At 40.3% G+C, this 27,352-nt stretch overlaps 1 protein-coding gene across 1 annotated transcript; it reads right to left on the bottom strand.

Moving 5' to 3' along the window:
• Positions 1-1,254: 1,254 nt before the first annotated feature.
• On the bottom strand, positions 1,255-20,351 carry LOC105473028 (SUB1 regulator of transcription). Its single transcript, XM_011726589.2, has 5 exons — positions 20,238-20,351; positions 17,133-17,205; positions 14,024-14,146; positions 6,313-6,421; positions 1,255-4,370 (listed from the first exon to the last, which is right to left on the bottom strand). Exons 2-5 carry the CDS (start codon positions 17,202-17,204, stop codon positions 4,291-4,293), a joined length of 384 nt encoding a protein of 127 aa, XP_011724891.1. The 5' UTR covers position 17,205; positions 20,238-20,351; the 3' UTR covers positions 1,255-4,290.
• Between the last annotated feature and the right edge of the window lie 7,001 nt (positions 20,352-27,352).

Below are 27,352 nucleotides of genomic sequence, written 5' to 3' on the forward strand. Positions count from 1 at the left end.
AATTTCAGCTGATTTCTGAACTACATACACAGTCTTTCTGTTACCCAGGGAGGTTACATTATCCAACCATTGAAATGAGTTGAAATTCAGAAGCAGTTACAGAAGTGGCATAAATCTTATCTCCTAACTACAATAAGTTATCCAGCAGAAGGATAAATCATTTAAGCTATCAAGAACATAAAAAGTGAAATAACAGGAGCATTTCACTTAGATAGTGGGTCATTATTAATCCAGGACTAACATGTCTATAAAAGCAGGTCTGGGAAGGTCTGAACTCTTTAAGGGGCTTATGTGAATGAAGCAAGTGGGGAAAAAAAGTCCTGTTCATGTAGCAAGATTTTTTTTTTTTTTTTTTTTAAGACAGTCTCACTGTCGCCCAGGCTGGAGGGCAGTGGCACAATCTCGGCTAGCTGCAACCTCTGCCTCCTGGGTGCAAGTAATTCTCCTGCCTCAGCCTCCTGAGTAGCTGGCAGGTGCTCACCTGCATGCCCAGCTAATTTTTGCATTTTAGTAGAGATGGGGTTTCACCATGTTGGCCAGGCTGGTCTGGAACTCCTGACCTCAAGTGATCCGTCCGCCTTGGCCTCCCAAAGTGCTGGGATTACAGGAGTGAACCACCATGCTGGGCTGCAGCAAGATCTTTTACTAAAATGTACGTAACTATTGGGTGAACTGTTATATAATACTTAATTCCACATAATTTTTTAAATGTTTAGTACTTTGCAAATACCTTTCCTATCCCAGTAACTTCCTTTGAGCCATACTACAAAACTATCAAGTCAGTGATTGTGTAAACTCCAAGTACTACTTTTTTTCCTTCTTCTGGCTGAATTATGTTTTACTAAAAGCAAATTTACAGTTAAGTGAATATACCATGGATCTTTCTATTCCTAAACAGAAATTGAAACGGGCCCTCAACGTATCATCTTAAGCAAAAACACTAACCAAGAGCAAAATAGGGACTTTATAAATGAAAATATAAGTCTGAAATCTTCAAAGGAGTCCATGACACAGTCAAGTATATGAAGGAATCATTAGACTACAAGGCACTTACAGGGAGAAAGAAAAAAAAGAGCCTGTGTACACCTAAGTGTTTGCATTTTTCCATTTGGATCAGGTAGATGGAAAGGACGGACCCAAGACTAATCCACATTCCAAAGCATTCACACAGAAAGGCATACTATTAATCAAACCCATTCAACAGACAAATTACCCATTTACCTTCAGGTTTGTGAAACTGGGATAACACAAAGGGCAGATTTCTTTCTTTTATTTTGACATTTAAAATATTCACAGATGGAGTATTATATTCAGACATCTCCATGGAAGATGTACGAAAACAAAGCATACAGGCATTCCACAAGTACAGAATTACATATTTGTGATTATGTGAATGTTCACCCTAGAGTTTATCTGGAAAAACACCACTTAAAAAAAAAAAAAAAAAAAAAAACACTTTTGAGTGTTTCATTGGGTTAATTGCCATAAAAAATGAACTGCAAAGAATTTCAGGAGAGATACCTAAATATTAGTACTTTTTAAAGATTTCAAACTTTTATGGTATTCTGCTAACACATCTCCTGTGAGGAACACTTAATACTGAATTCTTTCTTTTTCTCCTCAATAGCCAAGTCAGAATATACTTATTTCATTTTTCACCCAATTCTTTGTTTCTAAACACATTATGTAGAATAGATGTGATTGTCACAGCATCTTGAGTAGCTAATGAAGTAGGAGTATTCTTAAGTTCTTAGGCATTGATGAAGCAAAGCAAAACACAATCAAATTACAAATATTTTCTTTTGTAGTGGTTGTTCGTTAAGTAAAATGCTAAGAGCACTGGAAATTGGTCAAATGCTGCTCACATTTTAAAAACAGAAGAAAAACCCATTAGAAAGCCCTGATACACATAGTCTATTAAAGGGAAAAACCTGAGTACTGGAATTAAATTCATTTTGGCATTGTAAGGTAAGGTATCTATGCCTAAAAATGCCAAGCTTTCTGCCTAGGAAAAAAAAATCTTTACCAAGGAGATAAAATTTAAACAGAAAACAAAATTAATCTATACTTTCTTTTCAGAACAAGTTAATTTGCTTCTTTTAACCCAGTTCTCTTTTCCCATACACAAAAAACGGATTAATAATCTCAGTATATTGCATATCCAGTAACACATTTAAATGAAGTTAGCAGTCAACCTACCAACTGTGCCAAAGAAACACTCCTTACAAGGAGGTTTCATTAACATAATGCTAAACAACTAGATAACATGTAGGTAATAGATTTCAGCACCATCTGTTAGTAGATTGTTTCAAAATGCATACACCCCCCAAATTCATATAAACTTAGGAAATTTACCCATCATTCCCTCTGCATCTACACCAAAAATCAAAGTTCTGTATTCTAACTACCCTTCCTGTGTGCCAAAAATAAGAAATATTTACAAATCTATCCAATTAAGTTAATAGGACACAAACGTTCCCCAAAAAAGGAGGGAAGTTACCAATCAAGCATGATGTGTCTAACGTACAAATTTTGGGAGTTTCTCTGAACCTACTCTAGGTTCAAGGGGCTGCAAAAAAAAAAAAAAAAAAAAAAAAAAAAAAAATTTTTAATACATTGGTACCTATTATTTGATGAAGGCTAAATTACAAGAAGAGATTTCACCAATTTGAACCTCTTAAGGTTACTGCTAAATATACTTTAAAAAGTCATCTAAAAAATGTTTTAAAAATACAACAGAATAGCTACTAGAAAAAAAAAATTGATAACTATGTGGCCTGGCAAATGATTTTCAAATTAAGTCCTTGACAATCAACTACAAAATGTTTTAGATGTACGAATCAAACTTGGTAGCAAAATAGTGCAAAACTCTGATATGGCAGCCCTTAATAGCAGGTAACCATTTGAGATTTGCTACCAAAAATAATTTGTCAACAAGAATCTTTTATGTCTTTAAACCTTTCCTTTTTCTAGTCTACCTAGAATTGTGTTCCACTCGTTATAAAAATCTCAAAATATCATGCATCTATCATTTAGATAGAAGAGAATTAGTTGTTCTTCACTGCCGCCTCCTTTAATTTCAGTTATAATTCCCTTTATAAACATTCTTTTCCTAAGGCACACCATGCCCTATTTATTGCCACAAAGCCACTAAAATCTGTGCCTCGATCTGTCTGCTTCATCAGTATGGTTAAATACAAACCACTTACTAGTGTCTGCTAAAACTTAGTAACACCAAGCCTAGAATGCCACTGGTCTCTTCTACTGGGGCAAAGGCCAAAATACACAAGCATTTGCTCATAGGCTCTTTTCCCTACAAACTAACCATATTACCTACTGTAACAGTAAAACTTAATGACATCTCTGGCTACATATAATTCATACTCAATACTATAAAATAAAATGTTAGGCCAGTAAGCTTTCACAATTTTTATTAAATCCTAGTCTAGTTTAACAATATCTGATGTTACAGACATCATCCCATGGTGAACATGTTTAATAAGTGAAAGCAAGTCAGACATCTCATCTAAGTCATTATTTTCTGCAGACTAAGCAATAACTACACAGAACACTATGGGTAAACAAACACCTGCTCAATTTTCACACAAGCCATGTTGTTTATCAAATTAGATCTGCTAATGTTGAATACAGTAGATTTGGTGATTGTAGTTCTCATGTAAGTATCCTATTGAGATAACATTTTGACAGTTTCACTGACATTCCAAATAAGCATAACATACTCAAAGAAAAGAATAAAGAGTGAAGTAAAAACTGAACATGAAGAGATTAAGTTATTAAAGGAAACTGAAGTAAACAATTATAAAAAGAGTGAAAAATCATTGGGGTGAAAGTCAAACAAGCCTAGACATTTGATTGGAAGAGAATAGATCAAATATGGAGTTCTCAAACCGTAAGTTTATAAGCTCAATGCAATACGAATCCTTTTTATTGTAAAAATTGAGTTGAAACTAAAAGATCTATAAAAACTGTTATTTTTGGCCTTAAACAGTACCAATTCTTATGATCAAAAAAGGCCACAACAGTTAAGATTGTATTACTTGATTTTATTTTACACTAGGTGGTGGGCACAAAGCAATCCTTAATAAAGTTGACAATTAGCTTCACTCAACATTTTTAATAATGCACATTAAAAAAAAGTATTCATCTTACAAATTCTTCTGCAATCCAAACATACAATAGCTTGGAAAACATTTAGAAAACAAAAGCCAATGTAAAAAGACAGATTAAAACAACTAGAACAGTACAGGTTTTATTTATATGGCTCGAATTTTACAGTTTTCTTACTGCATCATCAATGTCAGAAATCTGTTCCTTCAGCTGGCTCCATTGTTCTGGATTTAAAGAAATACCTAAAACAAAGTTTAAAAATTCAAAGGTGAAAATCTATTTAAGCATTGAGGATATTCATACTTCCAACTAGAATACTGTTTTATCAAAATTGTCACCTTAGGCCGGCTGCAGTGGCTCATACCTGTAATCCGAGCACTTTGGGAGGCCAAGGCAGGTGGATCACTTGAGGTCAGGAGTTCAAGACCAGCCTGGCCAACATGGTGAAACCCCATCTCTACTAAAAATACAAAAATTAGCTGGGCATGGTGGCTGGCACCTGTAATCCCAGCTACTCAGGAGGCTGAGACAGGAGAATTGCTTGAACCTGGGAGGCGGAAGTTGCAGTGAGCCGAGATCACGCCACTGCACTCCAGCCTGGGCAACAGAGCTAGACTCCATCTCAAAAAAAAAAAAAAAAATGCCACTTTGACACAATGCTACAATACTGAAATCAAATGTACATCTCTTACATTTGTTAATTAACAAATCATCATCACAATTTACTAAGCAGATCAATCTCATATCCAGTCTTACTTTCCACAGTGCATCCTGCATAGTACCTATTTTAACCAATGAGAATAAATGAGGGTTTGAAGACACATCTTACTAATACCTGCCAACTATCAGGCTAAAATGGTCAGGTCCAGATTTGGCATGTGATACCCCATTACTATATTTCCAGTTGGTTCCAATATTTGCCCAAAATTTCCACAGAAATTCAAGCTGAGTAACTGTGCTGAGTTCTTCCAGAAGCATTCATTTCACTTTGGAAAAATTCCCAGGACCTGATTCATACAGGACTCCTCAAAAAGTATATACCAGGTAACTGCATTCCAGGGTCATCCTGTCAGGGTTAAAATCCCAGCCTCACTTTCACTAAGCGTATGATCCTTAAAAAAGAACTACAACACCTTGTAAGCCTTAGTTTCCTCACCAGTAAAATGGTATCCACACCCCAAAGAGTTGCTGTAAATGATTAACACGAATAATGAATTTAGCATATAACCCAACACATAAACGGTTAAAAAATGTGAGATATGTCTTTCCTATTTAAGATGTAAAAGTATGAACAGAAATTTTATATTTTCTGTATTTTGTACTTTAATGTTCTAGCATTCTAATACTGATGCATATAAACAGAGAAGTAAACAAGAACTAGCAGAAAGTACTCCCAGAAAACTGCCAGAAGGCCATGAAATTGAAAAAAAAAAAGAATAAACAAGAAATATGGCATCAGCCACTCTGGTACGTGAATGACCAATCCCGAAGTGACTTGAAGAAAATACGAAAGCGTATAAACACATATAGAGGCTGAGTTTAACAAAAAACTGAATGAAGCAAACAAGTGGTACCTTTCAAACTAACAGGCAAGCAGAGTAAAACTAAATAAGGAAGCATTTTTCTTTAGCTGAGGGTCAACCTAGAGCAGCAATCCAAATATACAAATTTAGGTTGGCTCACCTTCTCTAGCTGTTTGGTGAATAATATAAAATATGCTTCCAGAATGCTAAGAGGCTTGGGACTGGATGAAGCACAAATGGAAGGACAGCAGAGATCCGCTTGAAGAATAATGCCCTAAAGAATAGCTTTTACGAGCTGAATCAAAAGGAAGCATTGTAAACCGAGATTTTCCATTCCAGATTTTACAAGTTCCCAGATAGTGCCTAATCTGCTTCAGAATTGCTATAAACCATTTTAAAGATTGTTCAAGTATATTAGCAGCCAATTGAAGTGATACTAGGGGGTGTTACTTTTCTGGGTTTTATTCCCAAAAGCTGTATTAAGACATCTCTTTAAAAAAATGTTAAGTATCATGTCCAAAATGACTACAGAAGATAGAGAATCAACTAAGATTCTTCCTTGCCCCGTGTGTCCTGCCAACATTTCAAGTTAAGTAAGCTACTCAGAAAAGTTTTAGTTTAGTCCCAACACTATAACAAAATTCAAGTAATCAGACCTCACCTTTTCTTCCTGGTTTCATTTCACCTTCAGGATCCATCCAGTATTCTCTAATATCAATTAGCACTTTGCCTTTAAAATCTCGAACGCTAACGTACCTCATTTTCCCAATCTGCAAAAGAAACAAACATAAAAAGAGGTGCTCCTTACAAGAGTGGTATCTGTTTCAATTGTATTCATATTCACAACCTGCTGCATGCTCACTCTACATCTAATCATGAAAATGGTTACTGCTGACCCTTGAACAACATGGCTCTGAACTGTGCAGGTCCCACTTATATGCGTATTTTTTTCAATGAACATACTGGAAAAAAATTTGCAGACTTGACAATTTGAAAAAACTCACAGAACAACTGCATAGCCTAGAAATAACGACAACACTAAGAAAAAGTTAGGTATGTCATGAATGCATAAAACATACATAGATATGAGGTTATCAATTACTATCATAAAACACACAAATCTATTATATGAAGTTAAAATGTATCAAAACTTATGCACACGGACACAGTAGAAATGTAAACAAAGATTAAATCATAACTGCATAAAATTAACTGCAGTACATAGTGTAGTAGTGCTAATAATTTCATAGCCAGTTCCTGTTGCTACCTCAGTGTGCTCAAATGTTACAAATATCTGCTTAAAACACCTTGTGTAAAACACCATGTGATGCTAATCATCTCTGCTGAGCAGTTCATGTCTCCAACAAATTGTGTACTGCAGCAAAAAGTGATCTCTCACGGTTTTCACATATTTTTCATCATGATTAGTGCAATACCATAAACCTTAACACGATGAGTCCTATACAAGTGCCCCTAGAGATGCTGAAAGTGCTCCCAAGAAGCAGAGAGAAGGCATGACATCACAAGAAAAAAAAAACGCCAGAAGCAGTGGTGCATGCCTATGATCCCAGCTACTCAGGAGGCTGAGGCAGGAGGATCACCTGAGCCCAATCTGAGCAACACAGCAAGATTCTGTCTTTAATTTTAAAAAGCAAAAAAAATAATAATTAAAAGTTGAATTGCTTCATATGTACCACGGACTGAAATCTGCAGCTATGGTTGCCTACAATTTCTAACATGATATATCTTATAAACAGACAACGTAAACTAGTGTTATTGATAAACACCATACAGTGCAGTAAAATGTATTTTTTCTCCCATATTATTTTCTTAGTAATATTTTCTTTTCTCTAGCTTACTTTATTGTAAGAATACAGCATACAGTACATATAACATACAATATATGTTAACCACTTATGTTACTGGTAAGGCTACCAGTCAACAGTAGGCTATACTTAGCAGTTTTGTTTTGGCGAAGTCAAAAGTTATAACCAGATTTTCAACTGCACAGGGGTTGGTGCCTTGCATTCTGACCCTGCATTGTTCAAAGGTCAACTGTACTACTCTCAATATCAGAACTGCAGCCAAAGGAAATTACTGTTTAAACTATCATATGATCCAGCAATCCCACCTCTGGGTATATATCCCAAAGAAGTAAAAGCACAGACCCCAAGAGACATCTGCATACCCATGTTCATAGCAGCATTATTCACAAGAGCCAAGAAGTGGAAACACCACAAATATCCACCCAGAGATGAACTGATAAACAAAAAGTGGGAGGGGGGTGGAATAGACACACAATGGAGTATCATTCAGCTTTTAAAAAAGGAAATCCTGTCACATTGTATGTCAATGAAATAAGCCAGTCATAAAAAGGAAAAAGGTAAATACTTTATGATTCCACTTACATGATGTCAAGTTCATAGGAACAAAAAGTAGAATGGTGGTTACCCAGGGCTGGGAGAAAGGGAACTGTTGTTTAATGGCTACAGAAGTTCAGTTTTGCAAGACGAAACAGTTTCGGCAATCTGTTACACAATAATGTGAATACACTTTTATGATTTTTACCACAAAAAAAAAAAGGAAGCAAAATTTTGCAGTACAAACTACAACCAATAGGAATCCACAGATGCAACTAGCTACAATGCTTCACCAACCATTCAACCATATACAAATCCAGAGTTCCAGTCAATAATAACAGTTTTCCTTTTCATTTCACTTCAAATAACATCTTCAATGCACCTCAAAGATTGAGAACTTAAAAATATTCACAGAAAATTATTTTTCAAAAATCTTACGTATCTGCTTACCACAAATTACAAACTCCAGAGAAAACAGGCTTTCCTCAACAAAGTGTCTCTAAGCACTTTTTAAGACTCACTGTAATACAGTAAGGGAAGACAATGTGGCACTGCAGTAAAGACAGACATAGGGGTCAATGGAACACAATGGAGTCAAAAATTACACACACATTGGATATACTCACTGGTTTTTGTTTGGTTTTTTTTTTTTTTTTTTTTTTTTTGGTAAAATCCAGGGTAATTCAAAGGAATAAGAATATACTCTTTTCAACAAATGATGTTGAAACAACAAGCGTCTGCATTGGGGGTGGGGAAGATTCTAAATCCCTATCTTACACCACACACAGAGAAATTAATTCTAACATGAATCATAGACCTAAACGTGAAAACTACAACTATAAAACTTCTACGAAAAAACACTGGCAAAACTTTTTGTGGCCATGGTAGACAAAATATGTCTGGGACAGAAAATAAGCATTAAGCAAAAGAGGAGAAAAATTAATAGACAATTACACTAAAGCCTTTTTTTAAAAGATGTTTCAGAAAATAAAAAGGTAAACCAGAAACCTAAAGAAAATATTCACTCAAGGTGCAGCCACAGGGGTCTTGGCCTTCCAGCACAGCCTAAGGAAGGAGCAGAACTGTGAACATGAAGAAAATGATGAACTGACCAGAACTGGTGAGAACCTCCTTTCCAAGAGAGAAGATCTGTCACAGATGCCCCTGACCAACTGCCAGTCCGCCCTTATCCTGTCTGTTTGATTCTGTCTCTCTGGTTTCATATTCTTTCTTCTCTGTTAACCTTCACTCATTTTTAAACTAGACTGCTTTGAAAACTAAAGTGTCCCTGAAGTCTAAAAAAAAAACTAATCATACTTACATCTGACAAAGGACTTATATCCAAAATACATAAAGCGTTACAACTCAAATGACCTGGCATTATTTTTAAGTGGCCAAAAGATGCTCTTCACAAAAGATGTAAAAATAGCCAATAAACACACTAAAGATGTACAATGAATTAAGACCTGTACATGAGGGAAATGCAAAGTAAAAGCACCATGAGTTACTATTATACATTCATTGTAACTAAAAAGAATAAAACTTAAAAGACTGACAATATCTAGTGAGGATGTGGTACAACTGGAATCTCGTAAGTTGTACTGATGGCTGTGTAAAATGCTACAGCTACTATGGAAAGTGGTTTGACAGTGTCTTATATAGTTACACACTTACCCTATGACTCAGCAAATATATCTGGTATTTACCCAAAAGGGCAAAAATGTCCACAAAATGACTTGTACAAGAATATTCACAGAAGCTGTATTCCTAATAGCCCAAGACTTGATACAATTCCAATGTCCATCCAAAGTGAATGGATTAACAAACTGTAGTATTATCATACAAAATACTATTCAGCAATAAAAACAAATTACTGATATATGCAACAAGGACTAATCTCAACACATTATGCTAAGCAAAAACCAGACACAAAAAACAGACTGCATGTATCCATTTATACAAAGTTCTAGAACAGGCAACAAAAATCTATAGTGGTAGAAATAAGATCAGTGATTACCTAGGACACGAGCGATGACTGCAAAGCCAAGAGGAACTTTCTGGGGTGATGAAAATGGTCTGGCCACAAAACCGTGTACATTTATCACAGTCTATCAAAGTATGCTTTTAAATGTGTGCATTTTATTGTACATAAACTATACCTCAAAAACATTTCTTAAAAAAAAAAGAAATCTGCCCAACATTTGCTTCTCCTTTAGAAAAAAAAAAAAAAAGAGGAAAATTGACAAATTCTTATTAGCAAAAATTAAACAAGTGATGAGATATTAGTATAGGGGACATATTACTTAAAGGTAGAAAAAATAAGGCCGGGCGTGATGGCTCAAGCCTGTAATCCCAGCACTTTGGGAGGCCGAGACGGGCGGATCACGAGGTCAGGAGATCGAGACCATCCTAGCTAACACGGTGAAACCCCCGTCTCTACTAAAAAATACGAAAAATTAGCCGGGCGAGGTAGTGGGCGCCTGTAGTTCCAGCTACTCGGGAGGCTGAGGCAGGAGAATGGCGTGAACCCGGGAGGCGGAGCTTGCAGTGAGCTGAGATCCGGCCACTGCACTCCAGCCTGGGCAGCAGAGCGAGACTCCACCTCAAAAAAAAAAAAAAAAAAAAAAGTAGAAAAAATAAAGATCACTGAAATCCCATTTTATTGGAAGAAAATAAAATCAGATGACAGAAAATATTTTATATCCACAAAATCTGGAGATTAGCAGCAAAAAATACCATATACCTCATAAAGAACTGTGATTCTTATATGAATTTGATTCCCTGTCCCCTTTGAAGATCTGATAAAGCAGCGGTTCCTAACCTTTTTGGCACCAGGGACCAGTTTCATGGAAGACAATTTTTCCACGACAGGCAGGGAAGGGGAAAGGTGACAGTTTCAGGATGAAAACTATCCCACCATCAGGCATTAGATTCTCGGAAGGAACGCACACCCTAGATCCCTCGCATGCGCAGTTCACAATAGGGTTCGCGCTCCTATGAGAATCTAATGCCACTGCTGATCCGACAGGAGGCAGAGCTCAGGCGGTAATCTTCACTCACACGCCGCTCACCTCCTGTGCAGGGGACCCCGTGATAAAGGTTATGAATAATTCCTTCAAACACAAAAAAGAAAATTCAAATTAAAAAAAAATTCTACAGACTCCTGCCCCAGATTAAAATGACCAGTTATAATCATTTTAAATTAAGTAATTTGAAAGTATCAAGTATCCTTAAATCATCAAATCAATTAAGGCAGTATTACTGACCCTTTGTGCCTAACTCGAAGAAAAATATGGATCAAAGTTTCCTGCCTCAACTATTCTGACCTTTCAAGACACAGGTACTAGGTGATTATGAGATAATTCTCCAGTCTCTTTATAATCACAGATGTCACTCCAGGTAGGTTATCTCCCTACGGAAGGAAGTTCTTCAAAATCAGGGCTGAAGGAACCAGGAAGCAAGCATCTCTAATATCTTCTCTCTAGTCACGATTCTGCCTCAATTATTTCAGACTTTAAAAGACTAGTGTATTGATTTTCCCTTGGTACAACTCTTTACTACATTTAGAGAACGGCTTATGTACTGATGTTTATTGTACATCAAGCTGTAATGGCAATGAAATTATTATACTATCTCTTACAATGCCTACACTACTAGATCCCTGAAAGCCACTCTGAAAATAAGGCCTAGGCCAGTGCGGTGGGTCACGCCTGTAATCCCAGCACTTTGGGAGGCCAAGGCAGGCGGATCATGAGGTCAAGAGATCGAGACCATCCTGGCCAACCATACTGGCCAACATGGTGAAATGCTGTCTCTACTAAAAATACAAAAATTGGCTGGAGGTGGTGGCGCACACCTGTAGTCCCAGCTACTCAGGACGCTGAGGCAGGAGAATCTCTTGAACCCAGGAGGCGGAGGTTGCAGTCAGCCAAGATTCATGCCACGGCACTCTAGCCTGGTGACACAGTGAGACTCCATCTCAAAAAAAAAAAATGACCTATGTTCCTCCTAGAGGCAGGCTTTCAAAAGATGCAATGTCAGCCTTAGGAGGCTTGGGAATCTTTCCAGATGAGGGTTTAAGAAATGAAGCTCTGTTTTTCTGGTGAGAAAATTCCTAAAAATTGATCTAGTTTTCACAAACTCCTCTTAACAGAATCGAATCTCTAAAATGTGTGTTCCGAACTAAATAGTTCATCGGTACTTTGTCTATCTTCTTTACCCAGAAGTATAACAAGGCAAAAATAAGCATTAGAAAAAAAAAACTTAAATTTTCCCATTCTCACATTAATCTTGGCACTCCACCTTTCAAAGCTATCAACAGGTCAAAAAATACATGTATGTTAGCCTTGCTTTCTAGTCATATAAATGTTTACAGTCTTGGTCAGGGAGGGTGGCTCATGCCTGTAATCCCAACACTTTGAGAAGCCAAGGTGGGCGGATCACCTGAGCTCAGGAGTTCAAGACCAGCCTGGGCAACACAGCTAAACACCATTTCTACCAAAAAAAAAAAAAAAAAATTTGCCATGCATCATGGAGCATTGCCTGTAGTCCCAGCTCCTCAGGAGGCTGAGGCAGGAGGATCATTTGTGCCCAGGAAGCGGAAGTTGCAGTGAGCAGAAATCACACCACTGCACTCCAGCCTAGGTGACACAGCAGAGACCCTGTCTAAAAAAAAAAAAAAAAAAAAAAGTCGTCGCTCGTTCCACCCAACTTTTTGGTTTCAACTAATACTTATGGCTTCTGGAAACACTCATCCTTTTCTTGCTCCCATTACTGCACTCTTCTAATTTTCCTTCACCCTCTCTCTTAACCTACACCTCTTTCTCCTTCCATTCTCTATCTGAATATAACCCAAGACATGCCCTCATCTGCTTCCTGTTCTTCCTGTTTAACACTTTAGTAGGCAACTTTAGTCAACCATGCTGATAATCCCACATGAACATTTCCCAACTAAGTCCTTCAGGTGCTACAGAAGCAACTCAATTTTTTTTTTTTAATCACATCCACAATCAAGTCCACATCTTCACTGATTGCCTAATTCCTCTGGTCCATTCTTTCCAACCTGTATCTTGTAATCAGCACAATTTCTCCTTTAGGAAAACCCATCTAATCCCTTATCACCTCACATACAGATTAAAGCCTACAATCATCTAAGCAATCTCACCTGCTTCCATTTAACCCCAACACCCCTTCCTCACAAATCCTTCTTGTACAAAGATGCCAGATGTCCCTAAAACAAGATAGGAAACCCAAGAGAAGCTATATGAGTCCTCTCCAGGTGATTTCATCAAGTCCCTCTAAAGAACTTCCTTCACTTTACCTATTCAACTCATTCCCCTTTCTGTTGCTCATCAGGCCAAAATTAGGCACATAATAATCTATTCATAGCTTACTGTCCCAACACTTGACCTGCCTCCTCCAAGTTGCTTTCAAAATGTGCAGTTCTCAATCTCATTTTTTGGATTTCTGTAACATTTAAATTTGCATTGGTTTAAATACAGCAAAACTGGACTTTAGAGACTTTACCAATAATCCAGCATTGTACAAAATACTTTAACTAGTTTGTTCTGTTTTAATAAATGTCTCTAGTTAAGAGGATTGTAACACACATATTATGCAATTATCAGATTATAGTACTTTTAACACTCTTCAGATCAAGCCAGGTAATAATTCCTCTGAATCTAAAGAAATAGCCAACTTTGGCCTGGCATGGTGGCTTACACCTGTAATCCCAGCACTTCTGGAGGCTGAGGCAGGTGGATCACAAGGTCAGGAGTTCAAGACTAGCCTGGCCAAGATGGTGAAACCCCAACTCTACTAAAAATACAAAAATTAGCTGGGCATGATGGCGGGTGCCTGTAATTCCAGCTACTCGGCAGGCTGAGGCACAGAACTGCTTGAACCCAGGAAGCTGAGGTTGCAGTGAGCCGAGATCGCACCACTGCACTCCAGCCTGACAGAGCGAGACTCCATGTAAAAAAAAAAAAAAAAAAAAAAAATAGCCAACTTTACCTGAAACATGTTATCATCTCTGCTGCTGCTACTCTGCTTAGAAGATGACAGAGCTCTCGAAGTTTCACCTGTCTTTTGCTTTTTTACAGGTTTTTCTGGAGCAACTTGCTTTTTCCTCTTTAACTAGAAAAGAATATGGTTAAAATCTGCACACATAAGAATAAAACACATCTCAGTGTTAAACAATCAAAAGACTATATCCAAAATATCATAAATATACACACAAGCAAATTTCACTCGACAAAACTATGAATCTGACCAATCCTTCTATCTAGTAATGTTTTCAAACTCTGTTCTCAGGATCCCAAAGACACTTCAGGCATTAGAATGGTATTAACCACAGGAACAGTTATTTTGTGGTTTGGGATCCCACGTATGATTTCTTTGGTAGAAAAAAAAAAAAAGGAGGGACCTTGCTGCTTCTGAATAAACCTGGAAACCACAGGTCTACTAAAGCTAGTCAGTTACTTATTTTATGAAGCAGATATATTAATTAGAAAGAATACAACCCACTCCAGCCTGGGTGACAGAGTAAGACTCTGCCTCAAAAAGAAAAAAAAAGAATACAACCAACTTACTCCATTTCCAGGATATGTCCTGCCTATTCCAAAAGGAATTTATGCTAGCTTAAGGAAGTTATGGGCTGGGAGCAGTGGCTCACGCCCGTAATCTCAGCACTTTGGGAGTCCGAGGCGGGAGGATCACTTGAGGTCAGGAGTTCGAGACCAGCCTGGCCACAATGGTGAAACCCCATCTCTACTAAAAACACAAAAAAATTAGCTGGGCTTGGTGGCGGGCACCTGTAATCCCAGCTATTCGGGAGGCTGTGGCAGAGAACTGCTTGAACCCAGGTGGCTGAGGTTGCAGTGAGCCAAGATCACACCACTGCACTCCAGCCTGGGCGACAGAGTGAGACACCGTCTCAAAAAAAAAAAAAAAATTAGCCAGGCGTGGTGGCACACGCCTGTAATCCCAGCTACTCGGAAGACTGAGGCAAGAGAATCACTTGAACCTGGGACCCAAAGGTTGCAGTGAGCCGAGATCACGCCACTGCACTCCAGCCTGAGCAACAAAAGCAAAACTTCATCTCAAAATTTTTTAAAAAAGGAATTTATGACTAGGCAAATCTGAAGAGAGCTATTTTGCACTGGGCACTGAGAGCCAACAACTCAAGAACTTCCTCACCACAAAAAAAAAAAAAAAAATCATTGAAGATAGACAGCTATGTGTTAGACTAGCTTTCAAAAATCACAAGTGTTTTAAAAACTGCATTATTTTAAAAACTTATTAGAAAGTCTCATTCTCAAAAAGAGCTAACAACCCATAAAAACCACTAGAATTCACAATCCAAACAGGAGAGGGCAGTCATGTTCCTTCTTGATGAAATAATATAAATATTTTAATATTACTAAATTAATTGAAAGTTATCAAATTAGATGAGGCTAGGAAAAATATTACATACATGTAAAACGTGAAATGAAAAACATGGTATATAAGGTTAAGTGTTTACAAGATTAATATTACTACTTGGGACAAACAAAAAGTTAACTCAGCTCAGTATGCAGAAAGTAATTATTCTATAAATCAGGCTGTAAGTTTTCCCTGTGGACTAGTGCATGTCTGGCAAATAAAAGCTCAATACACATTTGTTATTATGAACATATTCAAATACTATATAGGGTGCAAATTTTAAAATTAAGAAATTTACTCAAGTATAGTCTTTGAAGCCTTATTTTACCCTTCCAAGTGTTGTTATAGTCTATATTTATACTTTAACATTACAACTTCTCCAATCTCCCACAGGCTCTCCCCTTTTTTTATAGCTAAAATTGCTAAGCTTCAGGAGGAAAAAAAAGGTGGGGAGCCTGCTTCTTTTGAATAAACTTTTAGAAACCACAGGTCTACTAATGCTAGTCATTACTTGCTATTTTACAAAGGATATATACTGATTAGGAAAAACACCACCAACTTATTCTATTTCTAGTATATAAATATCTACTCAGATATGTAAAGTTCTATGAGATAAAGAACAACTCTGCACGGAAGACTTGACCGCAGAGTGAGACGCTCAGTTATGCTCCACTGAGATGCTCAATTTAGCAAAATGCACCAATTACGGTGCAGCTGTCATCTAACACAGAAAAAGCCTATCTTGTCAAAATGGGTTTCAAGTTAGCTTTACTGGGTGCTGATTTAGTTAAATGGAAAGGACCAGAGCACAAACTTGGTACATTCCAACTTAAAATGTACCAAGTCTAAAATTCAGAAAACCTTATGTGCAGAATAAACACCAGTAACTGAGAGAACTGTCATAATTAACATTTTATGGCCATTCATGATGGCTCACACCTGTAATCCCAGCACTTTGGGAGGCTGAGGCAAAACAGCATGAGGCCAGGAGTTTGAAATCAGCCTTAGCAACACAGCAACACCTGGTCCCTACTAAAACATTTTTTTTTAAATTAGCCAGGCATGATACCTGTAGTTCCAGCTACTCTGGAGGCAGAGGTAGGAGGATTGCTTGAGACCAGGAGGTCAAGGCTGCAGGGAGCCATGATGTTGCCACCACACCCCAACCTGGTTAAGAGTGCAAGACCCCGTATTTAAAAAAATAAACATTTTACAAAAAACATCAGGTAAATTTCTAAATAATGGCAAATAGTGACTTTGGCCTACTTAGAATTCTATGACCCTAGGATCCAAGGCAGTGGCTCTGCAACTTCAGGGTTCCTAATGGTCCTCAACAGAAGACTTGTTAAGTCTGATTAGGGCCTATGAGTATGAATGTGCAAAAAGCATCCTAGGCACTTCTAGTCAAGTGGTCCACAGACCAACCACACCACCAGAAATACCCATTCACATTCTCATTTTTTATTTTTATTTTTAAAGAGACAGGGTCTTGCAATATGAGCCTGGTTGGTCTTGAACTCTTGGCCCCAAGCAATCCTGCCAACTCAGCCTCCCAAAGAACTAGGGTAACAGGCATGAGCCACCATTCCCATCTAGATCCTCATTTTAAGATGTCAATATGCCTTTTACTATCCTTCAGAATGGGATATGGACAATATTGTTGAATATCACAAAAACGACTTGGTGCAGTAATAGTCACCTTTTTGTCAACCTCACTGTCAGAATCACTGCCAGAAGAGCTTGAAGAAACAAGTTCCTTTGATTTAGGCATCCTGAAAGAAAAATACATTACATAAATCAAGGTACTCTATTACTTTCAACTTAGCTCTCCCCCAATCAAAGAAAAAAATCAAGGACAAGTTCCATGGTTCATTCTATCATTTTTGTGGTACTGGAGTTGTTACACTGAACACAAGTTTTAATTTATACTCTTTTAAGTTGCAAATAACATGCAGGGTGCAATGTGCTGCACTCAGAACAATTAACTAAACGTCATACACTCCTACACCTCTAACCTTTCTCCAAGCCAATGAATCTTTCTATACTTCGTTTTAGTGGCATTACACACTATGGGTAGGGTAGACTGCAAGAAGGCAACAGATAACAATTACTGTTAAAACCAGAAAAATGTAATTCTACTATTACTGCTTTAGACTTCACACCAATGAGATCAGAACTAATGTAAAATTATTCACTGTGGGGAACTGACTCCAACATTTACACAACAGGGAACTAGCTGTACTATGCAAATGTGACATCTAATTAATTTTCACATATTTTATTCATATTTTGCCTTTTTGGTCATATCACCAAAATAACAACAGGTACTAATTCAAGAGTATACAAAATTATACACAATTCAGGCCAGGAACGATGGCTCATACTTGTAATTCCAAAACTTTGGGAGGCCGAGGCGGGTGGATCACTTGAGCTCAGGAGTTCCCAGACCAGCCTGGCCAACATGGTGAAACCTATCTCCACTAAAAATACAAAAATTAGAGGGGCACGGTGGCGCGCCTGCAGTCCCAGCAACTCGGGAGGCTGAGGCAAGAAAATCGCTTGAACCTGGGAGGCGGAGGTTGCAGTGAGTCGAGGTCACGCCATTACACTCCCGCTTGGGCAACAAAGCAAGACTCCGTCTCAAAAAAAAAAAAAAAAAAAAAAAAAAAAATTCTACACAATTCACAGCAATTCAGCAATTCATTACATTTTACACAGATTTTCTACTCTGGAACATAATTAAAATTTGAAGAACCTATTTATGTGAGGTGCAAAACCTTCCCGCAAATTCCTACCGTGCTGGTAGCTCCCCAGGTTCCCCCAGAGACACACATAGCTTAGTGCCTTGCTTACAAGTGGGTGTTTACTGAGTGCCTGAGTGCAAGTTTGCAGAGAGCAAACTATCAGTAAGCCTAGGTCCCAAATTTCAAGGAGTTCCAAAATATGTGGATACCTCTATTCAAGGCACTTATAACACCAGATCGTAAAACGCTGATTATCAAAATATCTTTTGCTCTCCCCATCTCAGAGGAGATTAGGTCCTATTAACCCATTTATGCCGGAGGTTACAATTTTTTGAATTTTGCAACCAGACCTTGGAGATGACCTTGAGCAGTAGGATATAAAAAACTGCCACATGCTTAGCGTTCCAATAACGGAACACTAGCCATAAATAGGTTAATTTCTATATGCCTTAAAGGGCCTAAACACAACACAGTGTATTTGCTGAATACAAGAAAAAAAGACTTAAAATTCCTCCTCAAAATAAAAAATCATAAATAATCTAGCGCTCTAGACGAAACCTGCATTAGCACTGATGTTGCATGTGTTCCAAAAGAGGAGGTCAAGGAAAAAGAAGTGGGCCACCCCAATCCTAGCCATTAAATTCAAAAAGCTCAATCTGATTTTAACTGGTAACGTCTTCAAGAGTAAATTCAGAAGGCAAAAGCAACGTTCATGACCACGTTTTATCCATTTTTTGTTTCTGCTCCATTTTGCAACCTAATCTCCAAAATCAATTTAGTTCAGTTTATGCTAGTTAATACGACAAAAAGATATTTTTAAAAAAGGTAACTAAATTGAATATAATTTTTCACTTTGAAACTCTCGATCATAACTACCGTCTGTTATTAAAAACGGCCTGGGGGCCTAAGAATTTTTCTTTTTTTTCTTTTTTTATTATTATACTTTAAGTTCTAGGGTACACGTGCACAACGTGCAAGTTTGTTACATATGTATATTTGTGCCATGTTGGTGTGCTGCACCCATCAACTCGTCAGCACCCATCAACTCGTCATTTACATCAGGTATAACTCCCAATGCAATCCCACCCCCCGCCCCAAGAATTTTTCAAAGAACCACCTGGTATTCAACCCAAAGAAGTCCACTGGAAAAGAAAGGTAACGGTAACTAAAGCCAGCCTCTCAACTTTTAACAAATATATTTTTACCTGTTCCAATGTGGGGGTGAGGGGAGAAGCAGCTTGTAATTCAAGTAACTGATACTGAAACCGCTATTGTAGAATTTATACAAAACGCAACTTTAAAAAGAGAAACGGAATCTTTCAGCCTTTGCTGATTGAGAGGAAGATCAGAAAAACCGAGGTGAAAATGAACCAGGACTGAAGGGCACACGACTTCGGCATAACAGGAAGGTGACAAACACAAGACCAGGGAAGGGGTCGCAAGGACCCAGCAAGCTGCTAGAACCCCGTGGCTAGCAGCTCCTCGGGCGAGGGTAGACAGGTTGGTCGGAGGGGGCGTGGGAGGCGGCGAAGTGCGGAGAAGACGGCGTGGGAAGGGGCGGGACTTGCACCAAGCGCCATTTTCTTCTCTCGAAGGGTTCCCTCCCCCAGCACATCAGCCGTTCTCCCCCCCCCCCACCGCCCCCTCCCGCCCGCATCCGCTCTCCCAGTATCCAGACTACCCCGCTCAGGGCGAGGGCCGGGGGAAGAGTATATAACTGCACGCGCCCCACCTAGGCCAGCCGCCGCCGCATTGTCCCTAGAGGGACCGCGACCCCTCCCCGCGGCTCCTCGCCCCCCGGCCGGCCTCAATCTGCCGCCCAGGGCCGCAGCGACCGTCGCCTGGGCTCGGCTCCCCGGGGACGGGAGTCTAGCGCGGAAGGGCCCAAAGCGCGTCAGGCGCGGAGTCAGGAACGGAGCAGGGGGCCTGGGGACGCCGAAGAGGGGAAGGGGGAGGTAAGGCAGAGCCGCCATTTCCCGCGGCCGTTGCCGGCGAGAGGAGTGGAGGGCCAAAGGCAGCTCACGGCCCGGCTGGGACGGTGGGGGGCCCCGCGCACTCACGCTTCACTCGGCTTTAGCAGTCGAACACCCTCTTGCTCGTTCGCTCGCGACTGACAGAGAACCGGAAGTGACGGCAGCCAGGAGACGCCGGCCCCGCCCCGCTGGGGCTGCGGTCACGTGATGGGGCGTGGCCTCCCCACCGAAACCAACACTTAGACCCTTTCCAGGGCCTTAAAGGGACGGCGTCTTTCCCAGATGGGTGACGAGAAAGTTAGATATTGGAAGATTACATCTGACCCTTGAGAGAATGAAAGAGCTAATATCCTTCCTGTAGGAGATAGCTTTTAAAAAAAGGAAAAGAAAACGCCAATAAAACATGAGTTACTAGCGCCATGCTTTACACTTGTTCAATAAATGTTTATTCTAATGAAGCGAAGGGGCCATAATGAAAAAGATCGATACTCTGTCCCATTTTCCCAGAAATGGCCTTCTTCCTACACCACTGCACCCACCTCAATACATGAGTCTGCCTCCTAAAATCCAAAGGAAGGAAGCTAAAGTCACAGCGTCTAATTCCAGAAAGTGCAAGAAATCTTTGGAGTACTCCTTATTCCTGTATTGAAATCTTGGAGATATAAGGGAGTTCACAGAAGGCAAGAGAAATCCATATACAAGCAGCAATATAGCTAAAAGATTATTTGAATATGTGTTTGAATGAATGCCTCCTACAGCTAAGAATCAATATAAAGGCATATCTGTTAACAAAGATCTATCAAGCACCCACTATGTGTCAGACACTGCATGAGGCAATTTACATTACTCATCCTAAAAAGCACGTTCCAAAGCAGGAATGACTACTCTCTCCATTTTATAGACGAGGAAACCAAGGTTAACGCCCTATGGAGAGGATATTTCCTGTTACAGCTGAAGCGTGAATTGGCCTTATGTTCCCTGCCTCCAGACCCTATTTTCCTACCTCAGGTAGAGGAATGGTATGAGATTGTACAAAGTAGAGGATGGAATCCTGTTGAAACTCAGAATTGCACATCGGAGATGCAACAGAGGCTGAGGAAGGGCAGTGGGTTGCAGAAAGGGAGGAGTGTTTGAATCTACATATGGAGCAATTAGACCTATGGTTCCCATCCATTCCACCCTTATAGGAGAAGAGTTATATATTGCCTGGAAACATTAAAGCTGGGGGCAGAATGTGCAATGAGGTTGAGACGCAAAGAATACAGCGGATGGAATCAAAGTCTGAACACTAAACGTGAACGCATCCCCCACACGTGCCTTTCTAGAATTATTTGACTTTTAAAGGATTAAATGCAGACAAAAATACAAATTAATTCCTTAGTTTGTTCTGAAACTCTTGATCATAATGAAATCAAAGCAGCCATGAAAATAAACACTGACGTCGCGGTGGCTCACGCCTGTAATCCCAGCACTTTGAGAGGCCGAGGCAGGTGGATCACCTGAGGTCAGGAGTTCAAAACCAGCCTGACCAATATGGCGAAACCCGGTCTCTACTGAAAATACAAAAATTAGGTGGGAGTGGTGGCATGTGCCCAGCTACTCAGGAGGATAAGACAGGAGAATCATATGAACCTGGGAAGTGGAGGTTGCAATGAGCCGAGATTGTACCACTGCACTCCAGCCTGGGTGACAGAGTGAGACTCCGTCTCAAAAAAAAAAAAAAAAGAAGAAGAAGAAAAGAAAAAGAAAAAAGAAAAAAAACATTGACATTATACACTGTCATGGGACACTGCGCAGTTCCACACCTACCTAAAGAAATGCTTAATATTCAAGGTAAACCACATGCACTTAAACTAATATGGCATCCCCTGCATCTGCAACCCTTCCTGCTTTAACAAGTTTTCATTCAGTTTCTGTGTCACTGAGGGAACTGGGCAGTGTGCCCGCTGTAGGTTTGGGTTTCGGTTCTCTAAGCGTCGGAGGTGGAGAGCTGTTAAGGAGGTATGCATTTTTAGAAGTAGGGAGACCTGAAGCTTTGCATGCAAATTTGTTGGCTCAATTTTCCTGGGTGTGGTACTTTGTAAAACTAATCAAAATCCTTGATCCTAAGCGTTGCCTGTTTTTAAAAGGTAAACATAACTCAAGAAAATAAACAAAAATAATTTTTTACATAGGTGAAAGAGGAAGGAAATTTTTTTATTTTAAACAAAATAGAGACTGGGCATGGTGGTTCACACCTGTAATCCCAACACTTTGGGAGGCTGAGGCGGGTGGATCACCTGAGGTTAGGAGTTTGAGACAGCCTGCCAACCTGATGAAACCCTGTCTCTACTAAAAATACAAAACATTAGCCAGGTATGGTGGCAGGCACCTGTAATGTGAGATACTTGGGAGGCTGAGGCAAGGAGAATTGCTTGAACCCAGGAGGCAGAGGTTGCAGTGAGCCTAGGCTGCACTGAGCCTAGATCGTACCCATTGCACTCCAGCCTGGGCAACAAGAGCGAAACTCCATCTCAAAAAAAAAAATAGGACAGCAGTTGCTTTCAAATAATAGAATGGGAAGGAAGTGTAATTCACATGCATTTGTACATTGTGGGGTGGGGAATAGCTCCTTTTATAGGCAGATTCCTAGAGGGCATCTTTAAAAGTGAAATAACTCCCACTTTCTACTCCAAGCCTTGGTCTGGAAGAAGAGGGTGGCACAAAAAGGAGTGTGCTGAATTTGGAGAATCTGTAGGTGTCCCAGAAAGGGAGGTAGATTGGGAAGTAGGGCTGAGAAGGGAACTAGCTCACAAACTGTGAAAGGGACAGAGCTTGAGGAGGAGACTGCCAGGAAGAAATTCCTGGAGGCCTGGAGTATCACGCCGGACTGTTAATGCAGTCCCTCCAAGGCCTTATGCTGTCGACACCCTCCGTTACTCACTTCTTTCAAAGCTTCAGAAAAAGGCTTATTCAAGTATCAGGATATTATTTTGACATCTTACCCAATGTAGCTCTTGTTACTAGCATTTCCTGCTTTCTGACTTTTACCCTTTCCCCATCATTTGACTAGAAGAAGGATGTTAGACCAGAACACACAGACCAGATTCTTGGCTTTTGACTTTTTTAAACTATAAGGATTCCAGGCATAAATTATAGATTTAAGATAATATGCTATTAAAGTTTTTTCTGGCTGGGTGCTGTGGCCCCTGCCTGTAATCCCAGCACTTTGGGAGGCCAAGGTGGGTGGATCACAAGGTCAGGAGATTGAGACCATCCTGGCCAACATCGTGAAACCCCGTCTCTACTAAAAATACAAAAATTAGCTGGGCATGTTGGTGCGCAGCTGTAGTCCCAGCTAATCAGGAGGCTGAGGCAGGAGAATCGCTTGAACTCAGGAGACGGAGGTTGTAGTGAGCCAAGATCATGCTACTGCACTCCAGCCGGGTGACAGAGAGAGACTCCATCTCAAAAAAAAATAAAATAAAATAACTGGGTGTAGTGGTATGCTCCTGTGGCCTCAGCTACTTAGGAGGCTGAGGCAGGAGGATCACTTGAGCCTGGGAGGTCGAGGCTGCAGTGAGCCGTGAGTGCACCACTGCATTCATTCCAGCCTAGGTGACAGCCTGCGTGTTTTTGTCTCAAAAGCAAACAAACAAAAACAGTTCCTTTTAGCCCACCCCACTAGCCTGTAGAGATTATTGCTACTGTGAAAGGGAAGGGTCAGAAGAGAAAGGAGATGAGGCCCCTCTTCAGTGTCTGAGGAGTAGAGAAGTAGTTCTGCTCTCTGTCCCCATACCAGCCCTGCGGAAGGAAGGAAGCATCAAATCCCCAGAGGGCTTGGGGATCTGAGAGAGCAAAGCAAACTAATGCCTTGCTTTCCAGGTGGCCAAGCTCTCCGAGGTCCTCTGCAACCCAAGCGCCCCTCCCTCCACCACAGAGTTGGGGTAGAGATGTCTGTGTGGTGTATCAGGATGGCAGACCTCAGGCAGCCTCATCGAGTTCAGAGTTGCCCCCAGGGTACTGCAGGACTCAGTGGAATGTCTTTCTCTTTGGCCAAGAGTGGCACAGATGTGTCACTGACAGCCAGCAGACCTGGGGGGGCCTTGAAGTGAGGAAGAGGAAATCTCACCACCCTTGACTTGCATAGAGTGGTGTAACAAAGGACATCTCAACAAATACCAGTGTGAAGATGTGAGAAGGACCAAGAATCAGACAAGATGAACTCTTAAGCAAAGGCCAATGATAAGGTTTCCATCTGTGTCCCTGCCCAAATCTCATGTCGAATTGTAATCCCCAATGTTGGAGGAGGGGCCTGGTGGGAGGTGATTGGATCCTCAGGGCAGATATCTCCCCCTTGATGTTCTCATGATAGTAAGTGAATTCTTACGAGATCTGGTTGTTTAAAAGTGCATAGCACTTGCCAGGCGCAGTGGCACATGCCTGTAATCCCAACACTTTGGGAGGCCAAGGAGGGTGCATCACAAGGTCAGGAGATAGAGACCATCCTTGCCAACATGGTGAAACCCCGTCTCTATTAAAAATACAAAAATTAGCTGGGCATGGTGGTGCGTGTCTATAATCCCAGCTACTTGGAAGGCTAAGGCAAGAGAATCACTTGAACCATGGAGTTGGAGGTTGCAGTAAGCTGAGATTGTGCCACTGCACTCCAACCTGGCGACAGAGCAAGACTCCATCTAAAAAAATAAAGAAGTGTGTAGCTCCTCCCCCTTCTCTCTCTACCTCCTACTCTAGCCATGTAGGACGTGCCTGCTTCCCCTTCACCTTCAACCATGATTGTAAGCTTCCTGAGGCCTCCCCATCCGTGCTTCCTGCACAGCCTGTGGGACCATGAGCTAATTAAACCTCTTTTCTTTATAAATTATCCAGTCTCAGGTAAGTCTTTATAGCAATTCGAGAACAGACTAATGCGGCTGTCATGGACAGATGGGGAAAATAGGCCAAACTCTACCACCACCCTTGGTGCTCTGACACCATGTAGTCCTCCCCACCTCTGTCAGAATTTAGGAGAGAAAGGGGGAAAGGGAGAAATTATGAGTTTGACCTGAAATTGGCTAAGATTAAGCTTTTACCACTAGGTGAAATGGTGATCATTAAACACAATCATAAGAAAATCAAGAAAGTCACATTTCCTGAGAGCCTGAGTTTGTAGCACAAGAGACATACCAGTAACATACAAAGAAAAGGAAATAAGAAAGAAAGGGAGAGGAAAAGGGTTATGTGCCAGGGATGTGGTGGGCATACAGGGAGGTCAGCCGCCTCTGGTTTAACATCCAGGCTAAAGCAGGAAAGCAGATCACAGCATGAATGACCAGGAGACCATAACTTCTTCCAGGATATTTTGGGAAAACTTAAGGAGAATTCTGGAGGTCCTATGGCATATGGAATGGTAGCACCAACCATTCAATTTGGGTATTAAAGGAGATGGTGGCTCTGGATGTCTAGAGGTTTTAGGAACACCTAGGATGGGGCCATGTGGATCATACATGCAAAAGAGGAAACAAATAAAACAAAAACCTGGGCATCCTCCAGTTTAGTGATTCTGAAGAACTGGGAAGGGAGACAGTACCAGGTAAGGATTGTACCAGGTAAAGACTGTACCAGGACAGTACCAGGTAAAGTTATGGATTGAATGCTTGTTTGTTCCCCCAGATTCATATGTTGAACTCTTGATCCCGGTGGAATGGTATTAGAGGTGGGGACTTTGGGGCATACTTAGTCATGAGGGTGGAACCCTCATAAATGAATTCATGCTCTTATGAGAGGAGACAAGAGAGAGCTTAATTCTCTCTCTGTTCTTTGCCATGTAAGGATACAACAAGAAGACAGTCATCTGCAAAGCAGCAAGTGGGCCCTCACCGGATGTGCAGGCACCTTGATCTTGGACTTCTCAGCCTCCACAATTGAATAAAATAAGTGTTTGTTGTTTAAGCCACCCAGTCTATGGTATTTGTATTACAGCAGACTAAGACAGGGGCAATATACACTCTTCCCAAGAGGAGACACAGGGAGCACCTACTCTTTGTAGGGTGTGAGTTATATCCATCAGATGCAGTGATGTGAGAAAAAAAAAAAAGCCTTGTGGGTGGGGCTCGGTGGCTCATGCCTGTAATCCCATCACTTTGGGAGGCTGAGGCAGGTGGATCCCTTGAGGCCAGAAGTTCAAGACCAGCCTGGCCAACATGGCAAAACCCCATCCCTACCAAAAAATACAAAAATTAGCTGAGCATGGTGGCACATGCCTATAATCCCAGCTACTTGGGAGGCTGAGACAGGAGAATCCCCTGAACCCAGGAGGGTGAAGTTGCAGTGAGCTGAGATCACACCACTGCACTCCAGCCTGGGTGACACAGCAAGACTCTGTCAAAAAAACAAAAGGCTTGCTTCACAGGCTTTGAAAAAGCTGGGAAAAATAATTTACTTTCTCCCTTTCCTGCCTTGCTAAACCCTGGAGTGTTAAGCCTAGAGACAGAGCGGAAGAAACCAGCAACTGTGTTCACCTGGTGTTATGTAGGCTTGGCTTCAATGAGACGTAATCCCAGATCAGAAAGCCAACAACGGCAGTCAAAAACAAAGAGAGCAAAATTCCTCTGTCAGCAGTTACAGTGGTAATTCTGGTCATCTGGAGACCAAAGGGGACAATCTGATATGGACGAGAGGAGAAAAGGAAGGACTGAACTTGCTCCCCAAAGCAGCGCTATGACCCACGCGCTAAAATTTTCTTCCACCAAACAAGTTGCTACAGACCCTTGTATTTTATCTACTGTCAAAAATTAACTTTCATAGTACAACATTTAAAAAGCTGAGAATACGTAATTCCAAAAGTTTAATACTCGTTATTACTCAAGTAATTATAAATAAACATGAATTATATGAATTAGGTGTAAAGTCATATGCAATGAGTAATAGCAATATATTTAAGGAAGCTATTTAATTACAAACTGCTAAGCATTTCTCCCCTAGGGTGACTTTTCTGAACTTGGTACTAGAGCTATTCTTAGATCCAACTTTCGTTAGAAATGCAGTGTCACCTTTTATAGAAGAATGCATTTTGTAATAGCAAATATACGTACACCATTTTTAGTAGGTGAATAGCACAACTCCTCTTGCTAGCTATACCTGACTTATTTAATGTGCTATAAAATAGTGTAATTACTTTCTAGTAAATATGCTGCAACTTATATTCAAATGAGTGTTTTCTC

The sequence above is a fragment of the Macaca nemestrina genome, chromosome 6, assembly GCF_043159975.1.
Source record: "Macaca nemestrina isolate mMacNem1 chromosome 6, mMacNem.hap1, whole genome shotgun sequence".
NCBI lineage: Eukaryota > Metazoa > Chordata > Mammalia > Primates > Cercopithecidae > Macaca > Macaca nemestrina.